This window comes from Sphaeramia orbicularis, chromosome 17 (genome assembly GCF_902148855.1).
Source record: "Sphaeramia orbicularis chromosome 17, fSphaOr1.1, whole genome shotgun sequence".
NCBI lineage: Eukaryota > Metazoa > Chordata > Actinopteri > Kurtiformes > Apogonidae > Sphaeramia > Sphaeramia orbicularis.
The window spans coordinates 39935523-39957991 of record NC_043973.1 but is presented as its reverse complement, the minus strand read 5'-3'; the positions used below and the strand labels follow the sequence as shown (position 1 = coordinate 39957991).

The window sequence follows — 22469 nt, the reverse complement described above, 5'->3', positions numbered from 1 at the left end:
TTTTTCTGCGACTGTATGTTACATAAATTCTGAGAAATTGTTAATCAGTCCCTACCTCTACCTGTCTGAACACATTAGATTAGATTAGACAAAATTTATCTAATTGTCTAATCTAATTAGATTAGACAAAATTTGAGTAAATTTTCTACAAGCTGAAAATAAAGAAAAGGAGCAGATGTAGAAGTCTCATGTCGTCTCAAACCAAATAAATTGCAATGTAGTATATGGTAATTTTTAACCAGTGACACTACAAACCTATCATGGACTGCACTTTTAAAGGACTGTGGACATACTCATAGAAGGAGTTACAGCCTATAACTATTTTTCAGACAATTAAAAATTCAGAACTTTAATAACCATTCTAAACTTCAGTCTTTTCATAATCAGTTCAGAGTTGCATAAAACAGCTTAGTATGAGCCTTCATGATGTATTTGTACTGTCACTGTTGTATAAGCAAATAATAATCATAGAAAATATCAAGAGAATAATGATGATAGATGGTCTGAGCCTGGCTCTGGTCAAATTAAAAACAATTTTTTTGTTCACAGTTCCTAAAGACCCCATTTTTTTTTAATTTTTTTTTTGCTGGGACTGCTACCTGGAGATGTATTAGAAAAAGAAGATAAATACCTCTTTAAAATTCTTAGAATTTCTTCCAAAAAGGTCATTACAAGGAACAAAACTGATGCACCCCATGAGGATCAGTGGCTAGCTATAATAGAGGAAATCTACTCTATGGAAAGATTGACTTATTACCTTCGGCGCAAGGAACATATCATCATAAAGCGCTGGACAAAATAGCTGGACTATAAACAAAACAATGCATAATTACTACTGTCTGTCATCTACATATTTTGTGTTCAACCAGTGACCCCTCGTTTCTGTGTTGTATTGTCTGTTGATAAAATGAATAAATATAAAGTATAAAAAAAATAATAATAATTTTTTTTTTTTTTTTGTTTGTCACTAGATTTTAGAGACCATCCCCATTTCAGATGAAGTGTCCGACCTGGTGCAGAAACTTGGAAGCTTCTACACCGAAGTCGAAGAAGACGCCGAAGAGAATGAGACAGAAACGAGACCCTTTACCAGACCTTTTACCAAACGGGAAGGTACTGTCTGCGATCAGAAACATCAACTGACTTCAACTACACACAAGTGGGTGCTTCTAAGAAACTGGGTTCATTTTGGTACCTGGCACTTTTCCAGCTTTTTAGACCCAATAATAAAAGAGAAATTTAGACATATTTCCCCCCAGGATGTACCTAATGATGACCTCAGATGAATACAAAAAGAATATGCTCTTACTCTGAGCCATCCCAAAATTAATGAATTTTTAATAAAATATTGGGGCCAAAAATAGGACTAAAATTAGGACATGAAAAAGCACCTAGGTGTCAGTGCGTTTTAGTTTGAAAACATGGCTTGAAATGGTCTTATATACCGCTATAAATAAAGACACTGTGTTAAGTTTGATGATCCTAGTGCAGGGATCAGCAACCCTGGTCCAAGAGAGCCACTATCCTGCATGTTTTAGATGTTTCCTTCATCCAACACACCTGGTGGTCGTTACCAGGCTTCTGCAGAGCTTGATGATAGGCTTATCATTTGAATCAGGTGTGTTGGAAGAGGGACACGTCTAAAACATGCAGGATAGTGGCACTCTAGGACCAGGGTTGCTGACCCCTGTCCTAGTGGTTTTTCTAATCCAGACATGTAGGTTTTTCATGAATCAGCAGTCTCATTCCAGGTTTTGTATGTAACCCATCATGTCCACTCACATGCAGAACCTGCCCAGTTAAATGCATATAAATCGCAAATGATTTTGCAACAGTGGCCACTTTTGTGAAACACTCTGCCTTACAGAATTAGTTCAATTCCCAAAATGTACCTGTGAGAGATATTTGAAAAAATAGTAGCGCGCAATTTTTGTGTCCTTTTGACCATGCTGCACACAGATTTTTGTATTAAATATAATGTAAAAGAAAAGAAAAATGTGATCTATCTGAAAAATGGTTTCTCTTTTATCTCAGTAAGTGTTTATTTTTAAAATAGACCCAAAGTGCTTCCAAACTTACTTCGTAACATTTGTCTACATGTGGTTTGAATTTTTAGCCCTCATGTCCTGTTTTTAGGGACCATTTTCATAGAAGCACCCAGATACACAATAAGGCATAAAACTGCTTTTAATTCTCTTTGGTAGATTACTTTTATCTGAACAGTGAGTGTGTGTTTTTATCACTAGATGAGCTGGAAAAGCCATTTGAGAAACCAACAATGGAAGGCAAGTGTTTGGTGTTTTCAATAGCTACAGAGTCCAGACATTGCTCCCTATAGGCCTTCAGTGTGTGCAGTTATCTTAACCTAATTAAGCTGCTTTTATTGCTGTTGGATGTGACTTAGAAAATGCAGATGAGTGTACATTTTCTTGGCTGGATTGTTAAGTATGTAAATATATGTGCTGTGAGAGTGGTCTTTTTTGTTTTGTAGTTAGTGTGGTAATTGTTAGCTTTTGTTATTTTTGGCTTTTATTGGTGTAGAAATATGTGGAAAATGTTCAGTCAACAATGTGCGTACACCATTGCTTTATGTAGATTAACCCTATTGAATATTTTATTTGATATAATTCATGCGTTAATCAAGAGTGCTTGCCTCATTGTTCAGGCTATGGGATCTATGGGATGATATACAAAACCCTCAAGAAACAGACAAAGAAATGAGTGATCTTTGTGTAAGTGTGGGTAGTGAAGAGAGTAAAGAAAGTAATGAATTCGAGAAAAGTGAGGAAGAGGACAATGGTGAAGGAGGATACAATACAGAAGATGAAGACGAGGAGGAGGAAACAGGTACTATTAGCTATTAGTTGTTGTTAGCTGTTCTGTGCTAGTTAGTTTGTGATATACAGTCATGGAAAAAATTATTAAACCACCCTTTTTTTCTTCAATTTCTTGTTCATTTTAATGCCTGGTACAACTAAAGGTACATTTGTTTGGACAAATATAGTGATAACAACAGAAATAGCTCATAAGAGTTTAATTTCAGAGCTGATATCTAGTTGTTTTCCATGGTTTTCTTGATAATAACCAAAATCATTTAAGTTCTTACATCAGTATCTATGGCATTGTACTGACAAAAACAGTGCTTTTAGGCATTCCATGTTTTCTTTTCTGTCTGTTTTAGTCACATGATACACACAGGAGTTAGTACTTGATTGCATAACCACTGTTTTTGATGACTTTTGACGGTCTAATAATTTTTTTCCGCGACTGTACAATAACACTAAATAAAGACTGGTTAAAAACATGCTGTGAAAAAAACACTTTTCATTCTGTCTTGATCTGTGTTTTAGGCTGGAGTCCAGATCCGAGGCGGCTGATGGTGGAGGACAACAGGTGGACGGACACCAGGGGGTCCAACAGCAGCGTGGAGCCCAGTGGGTCGTCCTTCACCAACGGGACGCACAGCTCCCTCAACAGCGAGGTGGAAGAAGAGGAGCTGGGCTGTTCATTAGAGCCCAGTGTGCAATATAACCCATACCTACACCTAAACGGGCACCTGAGTGGTGAGATCGCATGTTAGGGGACAAATTGTACCTGCAAATTCCACTTTAATTATGATTAAATATAGTGTGAAGCTGCATTAAAATAATATGGAAAAGGAACTTATACTTAAGTACTGTGCTTGATCTACAAATTTACCCATTTGAGGCACTTCTAATCAAGCATTTCTATTTAATGCTACTTCATTCTCCCACTCCACCACAGCTCAGAGGGAAATATTACGCTTTTTACTCAACTTTAAATTTCAGATTATGTTTTTTCAACTACCTTCTGTGTAGTTTAAATGAGTTTGATATAATTAGATGTTACATTGAGGGTTGGGAAAATGTATGAGCTCATGAAATCTTGACTTTTTAGAGATACATGGTTTTCACAGGACAGCAATGCTTATATTCTGTAGAGTTAATTCTACAGAATATGATGACTAGTTGTAAACTAAACTACCAATAGTATATAAAGTAGTTTAGAGGAGCTCATTCTGAATATATACAGCAGTAAAATACCATGTACAACTGTAAAACACTGATCTGTATAGTTTTATCCATGTCAGCATACTGTGTTTATACGTTTCAGCTCCTACTGTTGCTGTTCCTGAGAAGAACTACAGATCCACAGACTCAGATAATGAGGAATTTTGTGATTCAATGGAGCATCTGGCCATGGAAGAGGTGCAGTACCACCTCCTTCAAAATTATAAGTTCTGTCAATGCAATATACAGAAAGTAATTGCTTTACAGTGAAAATATGGAATTCAAGGCTACTCAAGTGATATATAATATTGTCATTTTTGCCTCTACAAGGTCTTATCCACTTCAAAAGTCCAGTCACGTGGATCTGGAGCTGCCTCCATGAGGCAAAATGAGCTGTGGTTCGAGAGCAACTCTACTCTGAACGGTGAAGAGGATCAGCTCCTTGTGGAAGATTCACTTTATGAAGATGGGATTTCTACATCCCAGTACAACAACACTTTATCCAGAAGAGGGAGAGGTGAGACCAGAGCAGGTGACTCTCCATCTGTAACTTATCCCACTTTTTTCTAAACATTTGAAGGTATCAGACTTGATGCAGGTGTAAGTGGACTCACATTTTGACTCCTCTTTCAGGGCCTCCGTCTCCCAGGCTGGTCTGCAGCTCACAGCTCTGTGTCAATGTTGACGCTGCCTGTTGCTGTGTGTCGCAGAGCAGACATGCTCTCAGTGTTTCCAGGGGAAACGTCAACGAGCAAATAGCTACAGCCCTGCTGAGGCTTCAGCGTGACATGGCCAGTGTACTGCACAGACTGCAAACTCTAGAGGTGCTCACACAGGTAAAAGGCTGCAGGTGTTTGGTGCATTTCCTCTGTTTTCCATCACTGACCATACAATTAGAAAGATAGTTTTCCTTTTTGAAAATGGGTCTGTAATGTCTATTTATCTGTTGCCATGTTTTCTTTTCTTATTTTAAGTCACGATCATCCTCTCCAAGGCAAGAAGATCACCTGCCTGCTGCTCGAAAGGTTCTCATTTATTCTCAACAGCGTGTTTTTGTTTTTTGTTGGACTTTTCAAAGGTTATCTAAAGACAAATGAATAATGACTGGAGAAAATTTACCTGTTTTAACCAGAGTTGTGTTTTTCAGTTCCCTAGACCGTCTTGGTGGCCTTTTGACTTCTCTCCACTCACAGTGGTGATGACTGCACTCTGGCCTCTGTTTGCCCATTGGCTCTTCCATTTTTACTTACAGCGGAAGAGAAGGTGAACAAAACATTCATCAAAATACTTCTTAAATGTGTTAAGAGTATTGTCACTCATTTCTATTTCCTTGTTTTATGATCATGCTGCAGACATACAACCTACTCAGCCTCTCTTTAAACTTTTTCCCCACAGGAAAATCACCTGAATTAACTCAGAAACTGGATGTAATTTAAAATCCTGGTGAAAGAGTTGCACTTTCGTTTGACTTTTTCAAGCCAATGCCACAGACAGGCTGTAATGGCGCACTAGTAAAATATGGAAAGGCTGACCTGGATAAATACTGAAAGTGGTCAGAAAAGAGTTGAAAAGGAGCCTCAGCAGTAGAGTGTAGCACCTTGTGTGTTTTACATACGAAATATTCCTGTTATTAACACAGGCACATTTGCTTGGTTATAATGAACTTAGAATTAAGTGTTGGTCTCATCACAAACCATAATGTTACACAAGAGTCTACATTTAATTTATGATCTTACAGTTTCTAAGGATCTTTAATGTTAAGATGTTCTCCATTTCCCAACAACTATTCATTTATTGTTGGTACGTCGAGGTGTTCATTTTATATTAAATAACCTGTCAAAGTTCCTGTCGATAAAACTTCTTGCCATTCCTGTCTCTCCTTCTTTCTGCTTTTCTCGTGGATCCTATGATAAAAGAGTAATTACTTAAAACTATTAAAACAAACCCTACATATTTACTGTCTGAAATGTTTCAAGGGCATATGTTTTTAGACCAAAAAACATGTAAGTTGACATGTGGTTATTTATGTGTGTGTATATTTACTGTATTTTATAGCTTAAGTGCAATGGTATCAAAGATACCACATTACATTTTGCAAAAATAGAAATCAAATTGATATATTTAAGCAGGGTTGTATTGATTACAAATATACTATAGCTGTGAAGCATTAGTTAATGAAGCAAATTTGTGTTTATCATGCAATAAAAAAGATCCTGAGATGAACGTGTATTGTGAGTATTTTATTTAAGGTGTGTGGTTAGAAAAAGATTTGCCAATATTTGTTTATGGAACACTTTAATTGTGTAAATGAAATATATGAATATAATTCCTAAAAAGGCTGAAATCAGAAATACCTATATCCTATAGGAACATGTTTGAATTACTGAATTATTTTGGGCGTCAACTGTATTTACTGATATTCCAGTTTTATTCACTGTACATGTGCAATTCTAGAAGAGTATGAAGAAGCTTGATTCGTTTCTATTTCTTAGCAGTTGCTACTCTTATAACATATTTTACTGCTAGCTATTCTTGTTTTTTTCTTATTTCCCTCATAGTTTAATAACATTAGTTTTCTTAATAATTGAATTGTTTGCTGAATTGTCTTTTTCCTGGTTGTTTTTGTTTTCACTTAAGTTTTTATGGAAATTTTTATAACCACATAGTCACCAAAAACAACAAAAAATAAACAAACAAACCTTGCTTGGGTACACTACACAACACTACATTCACATTATTCAGTCTGTAATCAGTCCATTTATTCCATTTTTTCTCCATTTGTGCTTCTTCTAGTTGCAGTTTGTGAGTCATTTTTTTTCCATTATATATATTCCTTCAATAATTGTGATCCATTGGTCCTTTGCTGGTAGTCCTGTCTTTCTTTTCCTGGTTGCTGTTGTAGCTGCTGTTTGCACCAATCTGCAAATATGCTTAGCTATAATGTAATATCATCTACCTCAACTGTATAGTATTACAAGTAGGCAAACACAAAGCTGTATCAAAATAGCAGATCCTCCAGAATAAAGAAGAAAATATTTCTGGATTTATTGTGCTTCTGTAATTTATTTATGATATGACAATTTTAGGGAAGGGACATCAAATTTTTATCTTTATATAATAATAATAATAATAATAATAATAATAATAATAATAATAATAATAACTAGAAGCACTCGGAGAGCGCAGACCTCCGCCAAGGCTGATCAGTGGCCCCCCCCCCCGTGGGCCCCCCCCACGCCCGATCACCACCAAAATTTAATCATTTCTTCCTTATCCCATTTCCAACAAACCCTGAAAATTTCATCCAAATCTGTCCATAACTTTTTGAGTTATGTTGCACACTAACGGACAAACAAACAAACAAACAGACAGACAGACAGACAGACAGACAAACAAACCCTGGCAAAAACATAACCTCCTTGGCGGAGGTAATAATACTGATTTTAACAATTTTTAATATTCATAGCAGGCTGCACATATCTTATGCTGATATATTTGTCCAGATTTTGAGAATCTGATGCTTATGGTAGGATGTAAAGAGAATGGGAAATTAAGAATAAAATATGTGAACACTGTAACGGTTGAATTTATGGTGACACTGATTAAAAACTAAATGTTGATTATGCAAAAAAAAAAAAAAAAAAACATTAAAATTTTACTATATCTGAGTCACCGGAGGCGGAACGTAAGACGGAAAACATTTCGACACGGACACAATATTCGTTACACATCCGGTTAATTTACGACTGTCAAGACTATTTCCACTGAAGTTCGCCGTAACATCTGCTATGTTTGCTATTCAAAGAAAGTGAAAGAAACTAAAGCCTTGAATCGTAAAGGCACGGTGGTATAACTTGGGTAATTTACGGACAGTCTTGAGGATTAAAAATGTTCTCCTTGTCGATGACCGTCCAACCACAGGTAGGAAACCTTTACCCGTCAGGCCTAGCATGGCTAACATTAGCATTGTTGTTGTTTTGGTTTTAACCTTGTTAAGCCTGCTAACGCGGTAGCTACAGCTGTAACTTGGGTTTGTGTCAGTAGTTAGAAACGCACTAATAGTTGTTTATTTTTGTTGACTGAGCTAAATGGCAACATGTGGTGGCTGAGAGTAGCTCATGTTCAGGCTAATGCTTGTTGAATTCGTGTGTCCTTTGCGAGCTGCGCCTGTCAGTGACATATTTACTCGTCTGGGAAAAAAAAGAAACCTGAAGACAACTTTACTTTCACCGACTAATGAATAATCGTCTCTTCTGTGTCCTTATGTTAACCTGTAGTTTACGTAACAAGTCTGAGTTTGATAGTTTACCTTGGGAAAACCGCCCCCCAGATGTTTCATATCAGTATAAATACTAGTACCAGGATGTGAAGGCATTCCACGTAGAGTATAGTAAGTAATTATTATCAGTAAAATGTAGTATGAAAAGTGACAGTAGCCAGTGTTCAGTAGTATTGTCCCTGTTATAGGTCAAATTTACCTGCTAAATTTGTGTGTGCTCTATTTTACTGCTGGCCATGTTTAATGCAGTGTGCTGATGTTAACTTATTTACTGTTATGTAGACATAGACATACTTTATTTGTCATTAAGATTTGCCCCAAAATGAAATTATGATGTGATGGTTCAGTGCACAACAGGCACAATGACAGTCTTTGTATAGAAGGATAAATATACATATTAAAAATAAAAATACAAAAACTTTTGTAGAAGATAATTAATAGTTGAGTCATCTGTTTATAGTGTAATCATACTATGAGAACTACACATCTCTGACAAGTCAACTGTCCATGAGCTCAGAGAAACCACTTTTTTCAGCTGTGTGACGCTGCACTTGGCTGATTCTACAAGATGGTCTTCAAGGAATTCATTTTGCTCAAAAAAAAGGCAAATTTTGATAATCCATTAAAAAAAATCTCTCATCAATCAACACACGTGATTTTCCCCATTAAAAGAAGAGGTTTGTAAGATGTAGACTGTAGAGTCATCTAATATTTGCTTTCTAGGTATGAGTAGGAGTATAATATAACATTACATAGAGAACTGATGTAGAGTAAGTATCTCAAATTGTTACTTGTCATATGTGAGTCAAAGTACATTCTTCCACTGAGTTCCGTTATTGTTATTATCTCTACTCTCAATGTTTTATTTCATGTCATTACAGGTGACAGTTCCCCTTAGCCACCTCATAAATGTGATTCACTCCCTGAAGAGCTCGGTGGTAACCAGCAGCACTGCCACTTGTAAATCCAGAAAACCCAAGGAGCATGTCGCAGACTCAGAGCCGCTGTACACAGAGGTACAGATTAGAAGATGGATATCAGAAAATCTGCAGGTTCTGTGTTGTATTACACATACAGTCGCGGAAAAAATGATTTGACCACGCTTGTTTTCTTTAATTTTTTGTTCATTTTAATGCCTGGTACAACTCAAGGTACATTTGTTTGGACAATTACAATGATAACAACAAAAATAGCTCATAAGAGTTTAATTTCAGAGCTGATATCTAGTCATTTTCCATGGTTTTCTTGATAATAACCAAAATCACTTCAGTTCTTACATCAATATCCATGGCATTGTACTGACAAAAACAGTGTTTTTAGGCATTCCATGTTTTCTTTTTTGTCTGTTTTAGTCACATGATACACACAGGAGTTAGCACTTGATTGCATATGCATTGTTTTTGATGGTCTAATAATTTTTTCCGTGACTGTAGTTGTGTACTTCGAATTTGTGCATAATTTTTGCCAACCACAAATAATTGCACACAAAAAACAAGCAATTTGAACAAATGTAAAAACAGTCATACAAGTGTATAAATACCAAAATTGTGCACATTTAATTTGTAAATCCCATGTTCCACAAAATGTTTTTTTTATCTCTACGCTTTTATTCTCCTATGTCATACTCCACTCATGTAATAAGAATTGATGCAAATTACCTCTGTGGAGAATAAAATATACTCAAATGTATCAAACTATGTGTTATGTATGTTTTAATGTGCAGCAAATGTGGAACCTGAGGGATCTTGGTTTGTCAGATTTTGGGACACAACAGCTGGATGAGCTGGTGAACCGTGTGTTTCCACACCTCAGTCCAAGGGAGGCATCGCTGTCATTAGGTATCGAGGGTAAAACTGCTTGGAGGACCTCCCATCTCTCAACACACTCCTTTAACTCTAACAAACATGGTAAGAATCTGTATTTTTATGATTCAGTCCCCTCATTCTGAATTTGATGTTTCTCACCCTGGTGCTTCATATAACTTCTCTCCAACATTATGAAAAGCTCAGAATATTCAACACTTCAATGTCAATGAATTTGACAGACCATCATTTTCCAATTTGCTATAAATTGAATATGTTTCCTTAAAGTATCCCATGGCTGACATCAGCTAATTTGTATGTATATTAAGTGTGTATTAATCCGTTTTCTGTCTGTAATGAATCCTACTTTTTCCTCTGATCATAGGCTTCTCATGTGGACTCATCCCTATGTCAGCCACAGTGTTTTACAAGCAGCCACCATCACCTCTTCAGTCTGTCTGTACAGAGCTACAACACTGGCCAAGTAACTCTAGAAAAGAAGCTTTTATAGATTATAGTTTATTTTTGTACTAATCTACCTCTTTGTATCAATTTATTTTGCATAGTCCAATAAAATCATTTGTATCTAATTTATATAAGAATTAGCTCTTGAATCTGAGCAGACTTTATCTGTTTACATCTTCTAGTGTGGGTCCAGAGCAGAGGCTTCAAAACATTAAGGAGCAAAACCAGACGACTACAATCAGGCTTTGACCGGCCAGTGGAATCTGAAGGATACACACCTTCTTTTATGAAGGTCAGTTTTACTTCTGTTGAAACAAACTAAAGCAAGACCGGTCCAGTCTCGAACAAAGACCAAACGGGACTGAAGGTTCATGATAATGAGGCTTATTGTTGATATGTTCTGGTGATTTTGCCTCTTTAAACATGATAGACCATTGTTGCGTTGTACTGCAGGGTTTCCTGACACGGGACAAAGGGATTGATGTGGAGAGTCTTGACAGCCTGTTGAAGAACAAGAACATACCTGATGGACAGCAGGATGCTTTCAAAAGAGGCTTTGCTGAAGGCTTCCTCAAAGCCCAAGCCCTAACACAGCGCACACAAGGCAAGTTTTTGTTCAAATAAAAATGTATAGACTAAATTATTTTACTATACATTTACATAAACCTAAATACACTTAATTCTTTCTGTAAATAGAAATTAAACACATAATTTTTCACTTTTTTTCCCCCGCACATGCTTTTTTCCTTCTTCAAAAATGCAATTGGTATTTATTCAAAAATTCAGACTCTCTGAGGAGGACTCGACTCATCCTACTGGTGCTGCTTCTCGTCGGGCTCTATGGCATCTCCAAGACCCCCTTTATATCGGGTAAAGGCTCCTTTTTATCGTGTATATGAAGTCACCTCATGCACTTGTGAAGATGTCAGTACACCAGTTCAGCATGTGCCTGAAGTCATTTTTTGCATTTTTAACCGTATTAACCCTTAGAATAAAAGAAATAAGCTTATATCTGCTCAGATGTGATTGTTAAATAACTTAAAGCAATAAGAAGTGTGTGTGAGAGTTTATTAACCATGCCATGCAGTGTGATTTCGAACTTTAATCTAACCATTCTGGACAGTGCGGTTCCGAACCACATCAGGCCTGGACTCTGCTGTGGATCCTGTGCAGATGAAAAACGTGACATTCGAGCATGTCAAAGGCGTGGAGGAAGCTAAGAATGAGCTGCAGGAAGTGGTGGAGTTCCTGAAAAACCCACAGAAGTTCACGGCCCTGGGAGGAAAGCTGCCAAAAGGTAGGGTGGTGACCAGTGACAGCATTTTAAAGCACAATAAATAGTTATATGAATCAGCGCTGTGCATAGCGCTGTTTTTTTAAATTCTCACAGTCTTGTTTACTGTACATCCTCTTCTTTGCTTCTTTCCTTAAGGCGTCCTGCTTGTCGGCCCTCCTGGGACGGGAAAGACCCTCCTGGCCAGAGCCGTGGCCGGGGAGGCGGATGTGCCGTTCTATTACGCCTCGGGATCAGAGTTTGATGAGATGTTTGTTGGAGTGGGAGCCAGCCGCATTAGGAATCTTTTCAGTAGGTTTATAAGAAAAAATGGATTAAAAAAATGCATCAAATTCATTTATTTCACACAGAATAAGATTATGGCAACTTTAGTGTAACTTTTGTTAAATTTTGTTTATACTTCAGTATGTTTCAGAAATGGAAATACACTTTGCTGTTTTATTTTAGGGGAGGCTAAAGCTAATGCTCCGTGTGTGATCTTCATCGATGAACTGGACAGTGTGGGTGGGAAAAGGATCGAGTCTCCCATGCACCCTTACTCCAGACAGACCATCAACCAACTGCTTGCAGAAATGGACGGGTAATATCTAAAACATTTAGTCAGTGCAGCCAAAAATAACTTGATGAGTAAAAGCTAAACTGGTTGTTAACTTATAATAAAAAGGAACTTGATATTCTGGACATGATCAAATTCATCTCACTGATTTGCATCATTACACACAATTCAGTATCTTAACTTAAAGCCATCACCATACAGTGTAGTGTTGTTCAGGGTCATGATGCATAAAGAATTAAACCACACTTCAGTGCATCATCTGACTCTTCTACTCTGTGCTGTTACTTTGTAGCTTTAAACCTAATGAAGGCGTGATCATCATTGGAGCAACCAACTTCCCAGAGGCTTTGGATAAGTAAGTCCATCATAAACACCTTCTGCATGTCTGCCTGTTGTATGTCAGGATGCCATAGGTTATAGTGTACATTTACAAATGTCAAGGTTTACCCCCTGCAAAGTCACAGCTGTCCTGCTCAGTAGTGTTGAATAGACTTTGCATTTTGTCAGGCACTTTGTCTCTTTAGTACTATATACAGGGTTCCTGCGGGGTCTTAAAAAGTCTTGAATGTACAATTTTGCATTTAATACCTTAAAACAATCTTTAAAGGTATTTAATTTGATATGGTAGGTCTCAAATTATGTTGCCATGAACCTGTTCACTGTATTGTGTTTAAATGTGTCTGTTGAATGTCCAAGCTGCAAAGAAAGTAGTGGTAGTCTGCTCAGTTCCACCTGTTCCAACCCAACAATTTATATTGAAATTAGGAACCAATTATCGCTAACTTTGCAGCCCCCCAGTGAGAAATGATCTCAGGACATTGAGCCCAACACATAAGCAGCCATTAGACGCCCAAGACAGTTGACTTTGGTAACTTTAAGGGATGGCTCACAAGTGAAAAGTAAGCATAGGGAAGTGCAAATTTAACAATGCCTTGTTAGAGAAAAGCTCATTCTTGACCTGGTTGACACAAGTTTTTTTAAATTCTAGGAGTCATGAATTTTTGCCAGTATGGCTGTGAAATAGACTGTGAAATGAGCATTAAATTCTGTTCTAAGTAGCCTTAAAAACACTTAAATTTAATTCGTAGAAACCCATAGGAACCCTGTATATACATTGCTTTTATATGTATGTTTTACTTACTTACTTCTTAACACAATATCAGTGCTTTTAGTAACTAATTATTAATTGATCCTTTTAGTGCCCTGATCCGCCCAGGGCGTTTTGACATGCAGGTGACTGTCCCCAAACCAGATGTGAAAGGACGTACAGAGATTCTCAATTGGTACCTTAAGAAGATCAAAGTGGATCCAGGTGTGAAATGTATTTATTCTAGACACAGATATTCTCTCAAATGGGATGTTTTATTCATACAATATGTAAACTGAACACAATTATACACAAGTATATTTCCTCAAATAGTGTCTGGGACCTTTTTTTTGGGCTGCAGAACATAAAAGGCTTGTATTTAAAAGACTGATGCTTTTATTTCTAATTTCCTTTAATATGTAGAAGTATCCAGTTTAGTATGAAACCTCATTCTGATCTGCTTTAGTTTAAGTGTATTGTTAAAAGTGCAGTACTTCTAAAACAACTTTAATACAAAAGTGTCGTTCATTGCCTTATAGGTCTTTTATTGTATTTATTTATTTTTATTTTACCTTTATTTAACCATGAAGTCCTGGTTGATTAAGATCAGAAATCTCTTTTGCAAGGGAGACCTGGCCAAGGTAGCAGCCATACAAAGTCCAAACAACACAAAACATACATGATACACAATAAACAACAAAAGACAATAACTAGTATTCAACCATAATGGCATCAAGAAAAACAGTGACATTCCTCCTTCATTGCATTGTTCATGATACTTTTAAAATCATTAACAGAAATGAATGTTTGTAGCTTAACAGTTTTTTGAAGATAATTCCCCTGACCATGGTGCATGGTAGGAAAATGCTGTTATTATGCGAGTGTTTCCTTTCTGAGGCATTTATACATTTCCATAAACTACAGTTTAGTTGAAATAGTGAGACAACACGTGCAGTGTCTGAAATCAGACAACTCTGTAACATCCTTATGTGTGATGGGGAACAGTAGCATGTTGAAAATGGTTTGATTACGTTGTTGAATGTATTAAATTAAACTTGTGTATGTTAGGTCTAGCTGTCGTCACATTATTTGACAAACACCAGAAGTTTATCCATATTATTGTTTACCTGCTGTATTTAAGAACCAGCTTTTCTTTCTTTGTGTCGACTTACACCTCGCTGTTATTTGAGATCCATTTTGTAACTGATTCCCAGTTTTATTTGAGGAAATACGGTATTTGCTTTATTGGAACAGCAACTTAATCCAAGTCAGTTCCCTGCACTGATGTTTTGTGTTCTCTTAACAGCTATTGAGGCTAGTATTATTGCCCGCGGCACTGTGGGATTCTCTGGCGCTGACCTGGAAAATCTGGTTAACCAGGCAGCCCTGAAGGCAGCAGTCGATGGCAAGGACATGGTGACCATGAAGGAGCTGGAGTTCGCTAAGGACAAAATCCTGATGGGTGAGCAGCGATGTAGTTGTTTAAGATGCTAAATATGGGGCATCTTTCTGCCAGTCCCTCTGTTAAAGAACTGTATATTTACACTTGTCATGGCTGAAGTTTTTTGTGTTATATTGATGGCAGCTCTATTCAAGTTTACAACATACCTAGAGAAAGGAGAGTTTTATGTCTTACACATCTTCCTCTTTGTTCGTTTTCAAGGTCCTGAAAGACGGAGCGCAGAAATAGACAAGAAGAATAAACTCATCACAGCGTATCATGAATCAGGCCATGCCATTGTTGCGTATTACACCAAAGATGCCATGCCCATTAACAAGGCTACCATCATGCCAAGGGGCCCCAGTCTGGGACATGTAAGAAAAACCCAAATACTTCTTATATAATTACTATTTCATCCTGGAGGATTCTGTTGGGTTTCTGTAAATTGGCTTGAGAGTCTGGTTTCAACTGACTCTATATGTGGAGTGTCATGAGATAACTTTTATGATTTGGCGCTATATAAATAAATTTGATTGATTGATTGATCCCGACTCTTCTTCCTTTTCTCGCCAGGTGTCCATGCTCCCAGAGAATGATCGCTGGAGTGAGACTCGCTCTCAGCTTCTGGCCCAGATGGACGTCAGCATGGGTGGACGCGTAGCGGAGGAGATCATCTTCGGCCACGAGTACATCACAACTGGTAATGAAGAGTTTCTAACGTAGCAGGAAGAGCCAGGGACGGTGGTTTGTAGAATTGAACTTCACATTCTGTATTTGTGATTTGTTCTCCTTCAGGAGCATCAAGTGACTTTGACAGTGCCACTAAGATCGCTAAGCTGATGGTGACCAGATTTGGAATGTGTGAAAAGGTAAGGTCACATGGTTATTTAAAGAGACGTACCGTAATTTCCGGACTATAAGCCGCTATTTTTTTCACACACTTTGAACCCTGCGGCTTAAACAATGATGCGGCTAATTCACCGTAAATCAAACGCACTCACACTAAATTCTTCAGATCAGTCATTTCGCGCGTCATGCACACACCCTCATCATGGAAAACACAAGAAGAAATGCTGTGAGGCAGCTTTCAAGTTGAAGGTGATCGATCTGGCTGTCGAAGAAGGAAATAGAGCTGCTGCACGTAAGCTCGACATCAGTGAATCGATGGTGAAATGTTGGAGACGGCAGTGTGCGGCTTATATTCAAGTGCGTTCAATAGTCTGGAAATTACAGTATATGTAACAGCCTACAACTGAATTGGTCATAAATCCCTCATAATCTGTCTGCATGTGCTTTAAATGGTTGGCGTTTTTCCTTTAACTTTTTAACTGTTTTCAATTTCTTTTCATTCTGTGTCTTTTACATGTGTTTTATGTCTTTATCACTAGTTGTAATTGCAAATAAGGCTCAGTCTTCAATTATTTAACAGTATGTTGATTTAATTACAGGAATTTGACAAGTATTTATGTACTGGTTTAAATTGTTGTTTTCCAGTTGGGTGTGATGACCTACAGTGACATGACAGAGCAGAGTCCAGAGACCCAGGCGGCTGTGGAGCATGAAGTCAGAGTTCTTCTAAAGGTCTGTTGTCTTTTCAGCTGTCTGTTTTTATCATAGGATCACAGAACTACAAAATGTCACCAACATAGAACCCACAACTACTAATGCAGACTGTGCAGACCAGTTAGAGTTCACCAGTGTGTAGACTAATGATGATTCTTTTATCGTCAGAAACAAAAAAGTAAAAATTAGAATTGTTTCTGTTCACATTACTTTTATCTAATATGAGTAGGTTCAGTGAGATGTAGCTCAAGAGCACTCAGGCTTTTTAAAAATTCTTAAACGTTATTGAAACTAGCAGAAACTTTTAACATTTATGATAACCGCACAAAAAACACTTAACCCTCAACACTTAACCCATGCCACTCATGCAGAAAGGTTCCTTTCTCATTTGCATATATGTAATGATGCGTGATACATAACAGGAAGTCATTTTTCAGCCTTATTTATCTCACATTTGATACGTTTGGTGAAAATAGAATGACAGACAACATTTATACTCAAAAGTCAGTATTAATAAATTTCCTTTAAGACAATTATTTTATTCACATATTCTACTACTTTGATAAACCTGTTTCAATCACCAAAACACTTCATCCACATCAGTGAGGATGTGTTTTCACAAGAGATTTCAACGATTCACAAATGTGACTTCAAATTTCAGCATTTGGGCTGAATGATCTCTTTCTACAGTGTTCTAGGACAAAAACAGGCCTCCCTGTACATAAGACTTGTCCTGAATTTTGATGTAAAACATTTAGGAGGGTGCTTGCGCAGGTCTTGAAAGTCTTAAAAGTATGGAATTTTGAAATGCTGTTTTCAAGAACTTGACATGTCTGGAATTTTGTGTGCAAGTCTTAAAGTATGGAAAAAAAGTTTCTCTCATAGTTGAATTTGAGTATGCTCAAAGGCACATAATCTTGTAAGATAAGAAATATATGAGGAAAGCATATTAGTTAGTTGGTTTCAGTTTATTTTGAATATGCAACAAAACAAAATAATCCTACTTTGGTCCTTAGAAATTAAACAGATTGCAAGAAAACATGAAAAACTTATCTTTAATAATAATAACGGATGAGATTTATATAGCGCTATTCTATGAACGCATACTCAAAGCGCGTACAGTGGCTCCATTAGTCATTCATTCACACTCTGGTGGGGTTAAACTACATATGTAGCCACAGCTGCCGTGGGGCAGGCTGACGGAAGCGTGGCTGACAATTCGTGCCTACGGCCCCTCCAACCACCATCAAACATTCATATGCATTCATACACCAGTGTGAGTAGTAGGACTGAAGGCAAGGAGGGGGAAGTGTCTTGCCCAAGGACACAAAAATACAGACAAAAAATATGACTTCATTTACATATTTGAAAAGTAGTGGGAGGAAGTATAACTTACAACACTTATTAAAAAAAAAGCTTGATATGATTTCACTAACCGGTCGGTACTGGAATGATTCTAGTGAAACTTGTTTGCATGATATCTATGCATTTTTGTGATTTACATATGTTTTGAAAAGGTTTCTGTCTGTAAAACATAATTTAAACATAATACATAAAATAAAGGTCTTTTGAAAAAAATAGCAGTTTTGAAAATGTCTGGAATTTTTATTTGGATAAAGAGCAAGCACCCTGACTGAGGTATTGTGTTATTTGCAAGTACCTTTATACAAAAAGATGAAGTTAAGAAAGTATGTAGAAATCCAGAAAATACCCTTGGAGCTCTGAGGGTTAACCCCTCTCTCACTGGTTCCAGGAATCTTACGAACGTGCCAAAGCCCTCCTGAAATCTCACGCCAAGGAGCACAAGAACCTGGCAGACGCTCTGCTCATGTACGAGACTCTGGACGCCAAAGAGATCCAGCTGGTCCTGGAAGGCAAGACCCTGGAGACCAGATGAGACCAGCCAGGAGAGGAACAATCTGGGGTTGGGTGGGAAAAGGAAAAAGGCGATCAGAAAAGGAAATCAGAAGTACCAGGAAAAAAAAAAAAAAAATCCACTTGGATGTCGACACTGTAGCTGTTTTGAAGAATACCACATCAGAGTAATCAGGTCTGGTACGTAATGAACTGCAGAGGATTTACTGTATGTGACTTAAGGTGAAGTCTGTTGCTCAGGTCACTTTTTCAGTTGGTCGGTGGAAGTCGCACATGAATGTAAATATTCACCCCAAACATTCACACAATCATCTTCACCGGATTCTCTTCAGCGGCAGTTGTATTGAGTTGAGATTTGCTTAGATTCCATTCCTGGCTAAAATGACAGAAAGCGGCTAAAATTAACCTTAATCCCGACTCATTTGTGTCTGTCGGCTTCCAGTGTTGTTATTGAGTGTCTTTCCAGCTGAATATGTGTAATCAATTACAACGTCATGTGTGTCCATTTTCCTATACCCACATATACATAAATTTCATTTGAGCCGTGTTACTTTTTATGGTGGCCTTTTGGGGGAATGTAATTAAGTGTAATATTTGTTCCTTTTTGGGGAAGGAAGTGTAAAGTTGAACAACTCTTCAGCACTTTGGGTAAGTGTGCGAATTGAACAAGCACTTATGCACTCTTAATGTTATATAGTACAGTATATTTCAATGCTGTGTGTACAGATATAATAGAAAACTGCTGCTCAGACTCAATAAGCATGCAACAAATGGAGTCTGTATTTATGTAGTGATAGAGCATTGGAGTCTTTAGGATTTTTAAAGTTAGTTTTGTTGGCCTACTTCATGGAAATGGTGTGAGTCAGTCAATGAAAAGCTCCATTTTTGTTGTTATTGCGAATGATTGGATTAAGGATTCTTTTCATCTTTAGTTTCACAAACTACAAGACCAGTTCTAATTCTTCTGTTCTTCATATTTTCTTGTTGCGTTGGTGCAGAGACCCACATCTAATGCTTCACATTTTTTCTGTTTACGCTGGAAAAAATCAAAATCTTACCAAGTGTATTTTTCTCATTTCTAGTTAAAATATCTCATCACACTTAAAATAAGACATAATCACCTAAAGAGTAATTTTTCAGTGAGATATAAGAACTTATTTTTTATTTTTAAAATCTTATTTCAAGAAGTCTTACCAAGATAATTTTCACTTGTTCCATTGGCAGATTTTTTTAACTTGAATTAAGCAAAAAAATCTGCAATGGAAGAAGTGAAAATTATCTTGGTAAGATTTCTTGAAATAAGATTTTCTAGATCTGTTGTCTAAAAATAAGTTCTTGTATATCGCTGAAAAGTTACTCTTTAGGTGATTGTCTTATTTTAAGTGTGATGAGATATTTTGACAAGAAATGAGAAAAATACATTTGGTAAGATTAAAATTTTTGAAGTGTAATAAGCACATTCTGCAGACTTTACATGGACAAAGTCATCAGGGTTGAGAGGTAATAATTTCATCTTGACGCAGGAAAGGAGAAGAGTTAGATGTTAACATAAAATTAATCAGTTGGTAAATGAGTCCAAAAATGTTCTTCACATTTCATTTCTTTAACAGACATTCTAGGTGGGCATTTGCAAAATTACACATTTGTCACGACGAATGTATTGATTTTCAAGTGAATTGTTACAGCCAAAAATTGTATGTAATATTTAAGCATTTTAGTACTTTCTTTATTTTTCTTGGAAGTAAAAAGTGCGTTGTTTCCTTACTTTTATCTATTTTTCTCCAGCCTGTGCGGTTCATTACCTTTTGTTTAGTTATTCATTTAATGAACTGGGAGGCTTGTATATACATGTGTAGTTTTGCTTTTATGTTGTGTATGTATCGAATGCTGTTCACTGACAATAAATGTCAGCAGTATGATTGAAACAATTAATTGTGCAGCTGAAATAAAGACAAACAATATTGAAAAATTTGATGCATTTCTACACCCTCAGTAACATTCATTTTCTATGACAGTGACATGAACTACACACTAAAACATGCTAAAACTGTATGACTTCAATGTGATAAAATTATGTTCATAAAAATCAGCATGTGTTCAGATGAAAACGGGCCAACACGATGCCTCCTGTTGTAAATTATTACCTTGCAGGATGTTGCTGACATGCAGTGAAATGTTTCAGACTTCATAGCATCCTGAAATTTAATCTTTTCTTTAGTCCATAGGTGACACAGTATGATCTGTCCAGAGACGACAGATGACAAATAGCCTTTTGCCTAATCCTGGCACATTTATGTTTATGCATTTGGCAGACGCTTTTTTCCAAAGCGACTTACAGGGGAAAACCAATCAAATCAATCAATCAAATTTTATTTATGTAGCGCCAGATCACAACAAAAAGTTATCTCATGACACTTTATATATAGAGCTGGTCAAAACCAGACTTTAAGCCAATTTACAGAAACCCAACAGAATCCTCCAGGAGCAAACACTCATGACTGGTGACAGTGGTGAGGAAAAACTTCCCTTTAACAACAGAAACCTGGAGCAGACCCAGACTCCTGGAGGATGGACGTCTGCCTTGACCAGTTGGGGTTAAAGAGAGAGCGATAGAGACTGGGGGAGTAGGGGGAGACACATGGAGGCAGTTGAGAATAAGTGAGTGATGATGATGAAGGCAGGAGAGAGGCAGGACCATCGCAGCAGGTCCAGAGATAATCCTGGGAAAATCTGTGATAATACTGGGAAAAACCTTATTAAAATATTTAAAATGGAACATTTACACTAAAGTTGATTGTCTTACCCCATGTGAAATAAAAATATTTAAAACAAGTGGTGCAAGGCACAACAAACCCCGCCCCTTGTACGTATTGTAGTTTATTTTGGCATCGATCAAGCTGACGTCATCATGTCTATGCATGTGGTGATGTCAGCATATCAATCACCTCTATATATGTGCCAAGTTTGAAGTAACTTAAACAAAACTGATGTATTTATAGAAATTTCACCCATTATAAGTAAATAGGAGAGGGAAAAAGATTTTAAAAATTCTTAAAAATTTGAACTTTGACCTGCTTCTCCCCAAATGTAACCACATCTGTTCTGGGTCACTGGCAATCTATAAACCCAATTTGGTATGAACTCAACTAATAGTTTTGCTGCTACAGACAATTTAAATTTTACTCATAAATAAATGGGGAAAAAAGATTTTAAAAATTCATAACAAATTTGAACTTTGACCTACTTTTTCCCAAATGTAACCACATCTATTCTAGGTCATTGGCAATCCATAAACCTAATTTCATATGAATTCAACCACTAGTTTTCCTGCTAGAGTGTTAACAAACAAACTGAGCCAAAAACAATACCCCTTGCCTCTCTTTCAGGGGGCGGGTTAATAAATGTAAAAAGTTAATGCTCCTGAGTGAGAGGCATTTATTGTAACTATAATAGCACTCAATTTAGTGACAAAACTGGTAACTTTGCCATAAATTCTGTATAAAATACATGTTAAAATGCTGATATTTTCCTAAAAAAAAAAAACATTGCCTTGAAATTTCTAGTAATTGATAAAAATAAAAACTTACTAATAAAAAATGTATGGTGAGTTGATAGACAAAATTATAATCCATAAAGACATGACAAACTGAGTCTGAAACTGAAGCACTGTGGTTCTGTTTCTCTGTCAAATGTTCATTGTGATCAGTTTCAGATGCTGCAGCTCTTTCATAATTCATAGTTTGAGTTCTTGTTTGTTCAGTATTAATTGTCAGCCTTGTAAATCCAAGCTGGACTGACTGTACATATCCTGACCAAGGAAAATAAAACTCTCACTTTGTGCAGTAATCTACACCTGGATTTACTGCCTCCGTCCATAATAATATACATTATATAGACTAAATGTCATCTAAAATTATTTGCAACATAGTATAGCAAACTATTACATGATCAAAAACAAATTAATTTTAGCAAAAAAATGTCTCTGTATTGAATGTTGGGGGTCGCCAGAAATTTGTGATGTTAACCCTTTCATGCATGAATTATGAGAACCTTAATCAAGATTTTTTTTCCTGAGT

The 22469-nt window shown here is 36.8% G+C and overlaps 2 protein-coding genes across 6 annotated transcripts in view; both read left to right on the top strand.

Annotated features, from left to right (window-relative positions):
• LOC115436793 (acyl-CoA-binding domain-containing protein 5-like) overlaps positions 1-6254 on the top strand; it is a 9098-nt gene extending 2844 nt beyond the window's left edge. Inside the window, exons 5-14 of one of the 3 annotated variants that reach the window (XM_030159729.1) lie at positions 972-1113; positions 2247-2289; positions 2666-2847; positions 3351-3560; positions 4135-4229; positions 4362-4548; positions 4665-4867; positions 5006-5056; positions 5179-5294; positions 5427-6254. In XM_030159729.1, the coding sequence (XP_030015589.1) occupies positions 972-1113; positions 2247-2289; positions 2666-2847; positions 3351-3560; positions 4135-4229; positions 4362-4548; positions 4665-4867; positions 5006-5056; positions 5179-5294; positions 5427-5439 (1242 nt within the window). In that variant the 3' untranslated portion in view covers positions 5440-6254. Of the gene's footprint in view, positions 1-971; positions 1114-2246; positions 2290-2665; positions 2848-3350; positions 3564-4134; positions 4230-4361; positions 4549-4664; positions 4868-5005; positions 5057-5178; positions 5295-5426 lie in introns of all 3 variants that reach the window. The other 2 variants (XM_030159728.1, XM_030159727.1) reach the window with 2 other exon arrangements.
• A 1498-nt stretch (positions 6255-7752) lies between these two features.
• On the top strand, positions 7753-20362 carry LOC115437309 (ATP-dependent zinc metalloprotease YME1L1-like). 3 transcript variants are annotated; one of them, XR_003937931.1, is made up of 19 exons: positions 7753-7952; positions 9192-9326; positions 10034-10217; positions 10498-10596; positions 10760-10869; positions 11031-11181; positions 11364-11447; positions 11701-11874; positions 12010-12162; positions 12319-12451; positions 12720-12782; positions 13627-13739; positions 14821-14976; positions 15178-15329; positions 15529-15655; positions 15751-15824; positions 16450-16536; positions 18272-19422; positions 19840-20362. XR_003937931.1 is itself a non-coding variant. In XM_030160513.1 (18 exons), the coding sequence occupies exons 1-18, from the start codon at positions 7920-7922 to the stop codon at positions 18413-18415; spliced, it is 2172 nt and encodes a 723-aa protein (XP_030016373.1). In that variant the 5' UTR covers positions 7753-7919; the 3' UTR covers positions 18416-19425. The 3 variants fall into 3 exon arrangements, 2 of the variants coding, with proteins under 2 accessions (XP_030016373.1, XP_030016374.1); XM_030160513.1 differs by lacking the exon at positions 19840-20362 and having other exon boundaries at positions 18272-19425; XM_030160514.1 differs by lacking the exon at positions 19840-20362 and having other exon boundaries at positions 11722-11874; positions 18272-18415.
• The last annotated feature ends 2107 nt before the right edge of the window (positions 20363-22469 follow it).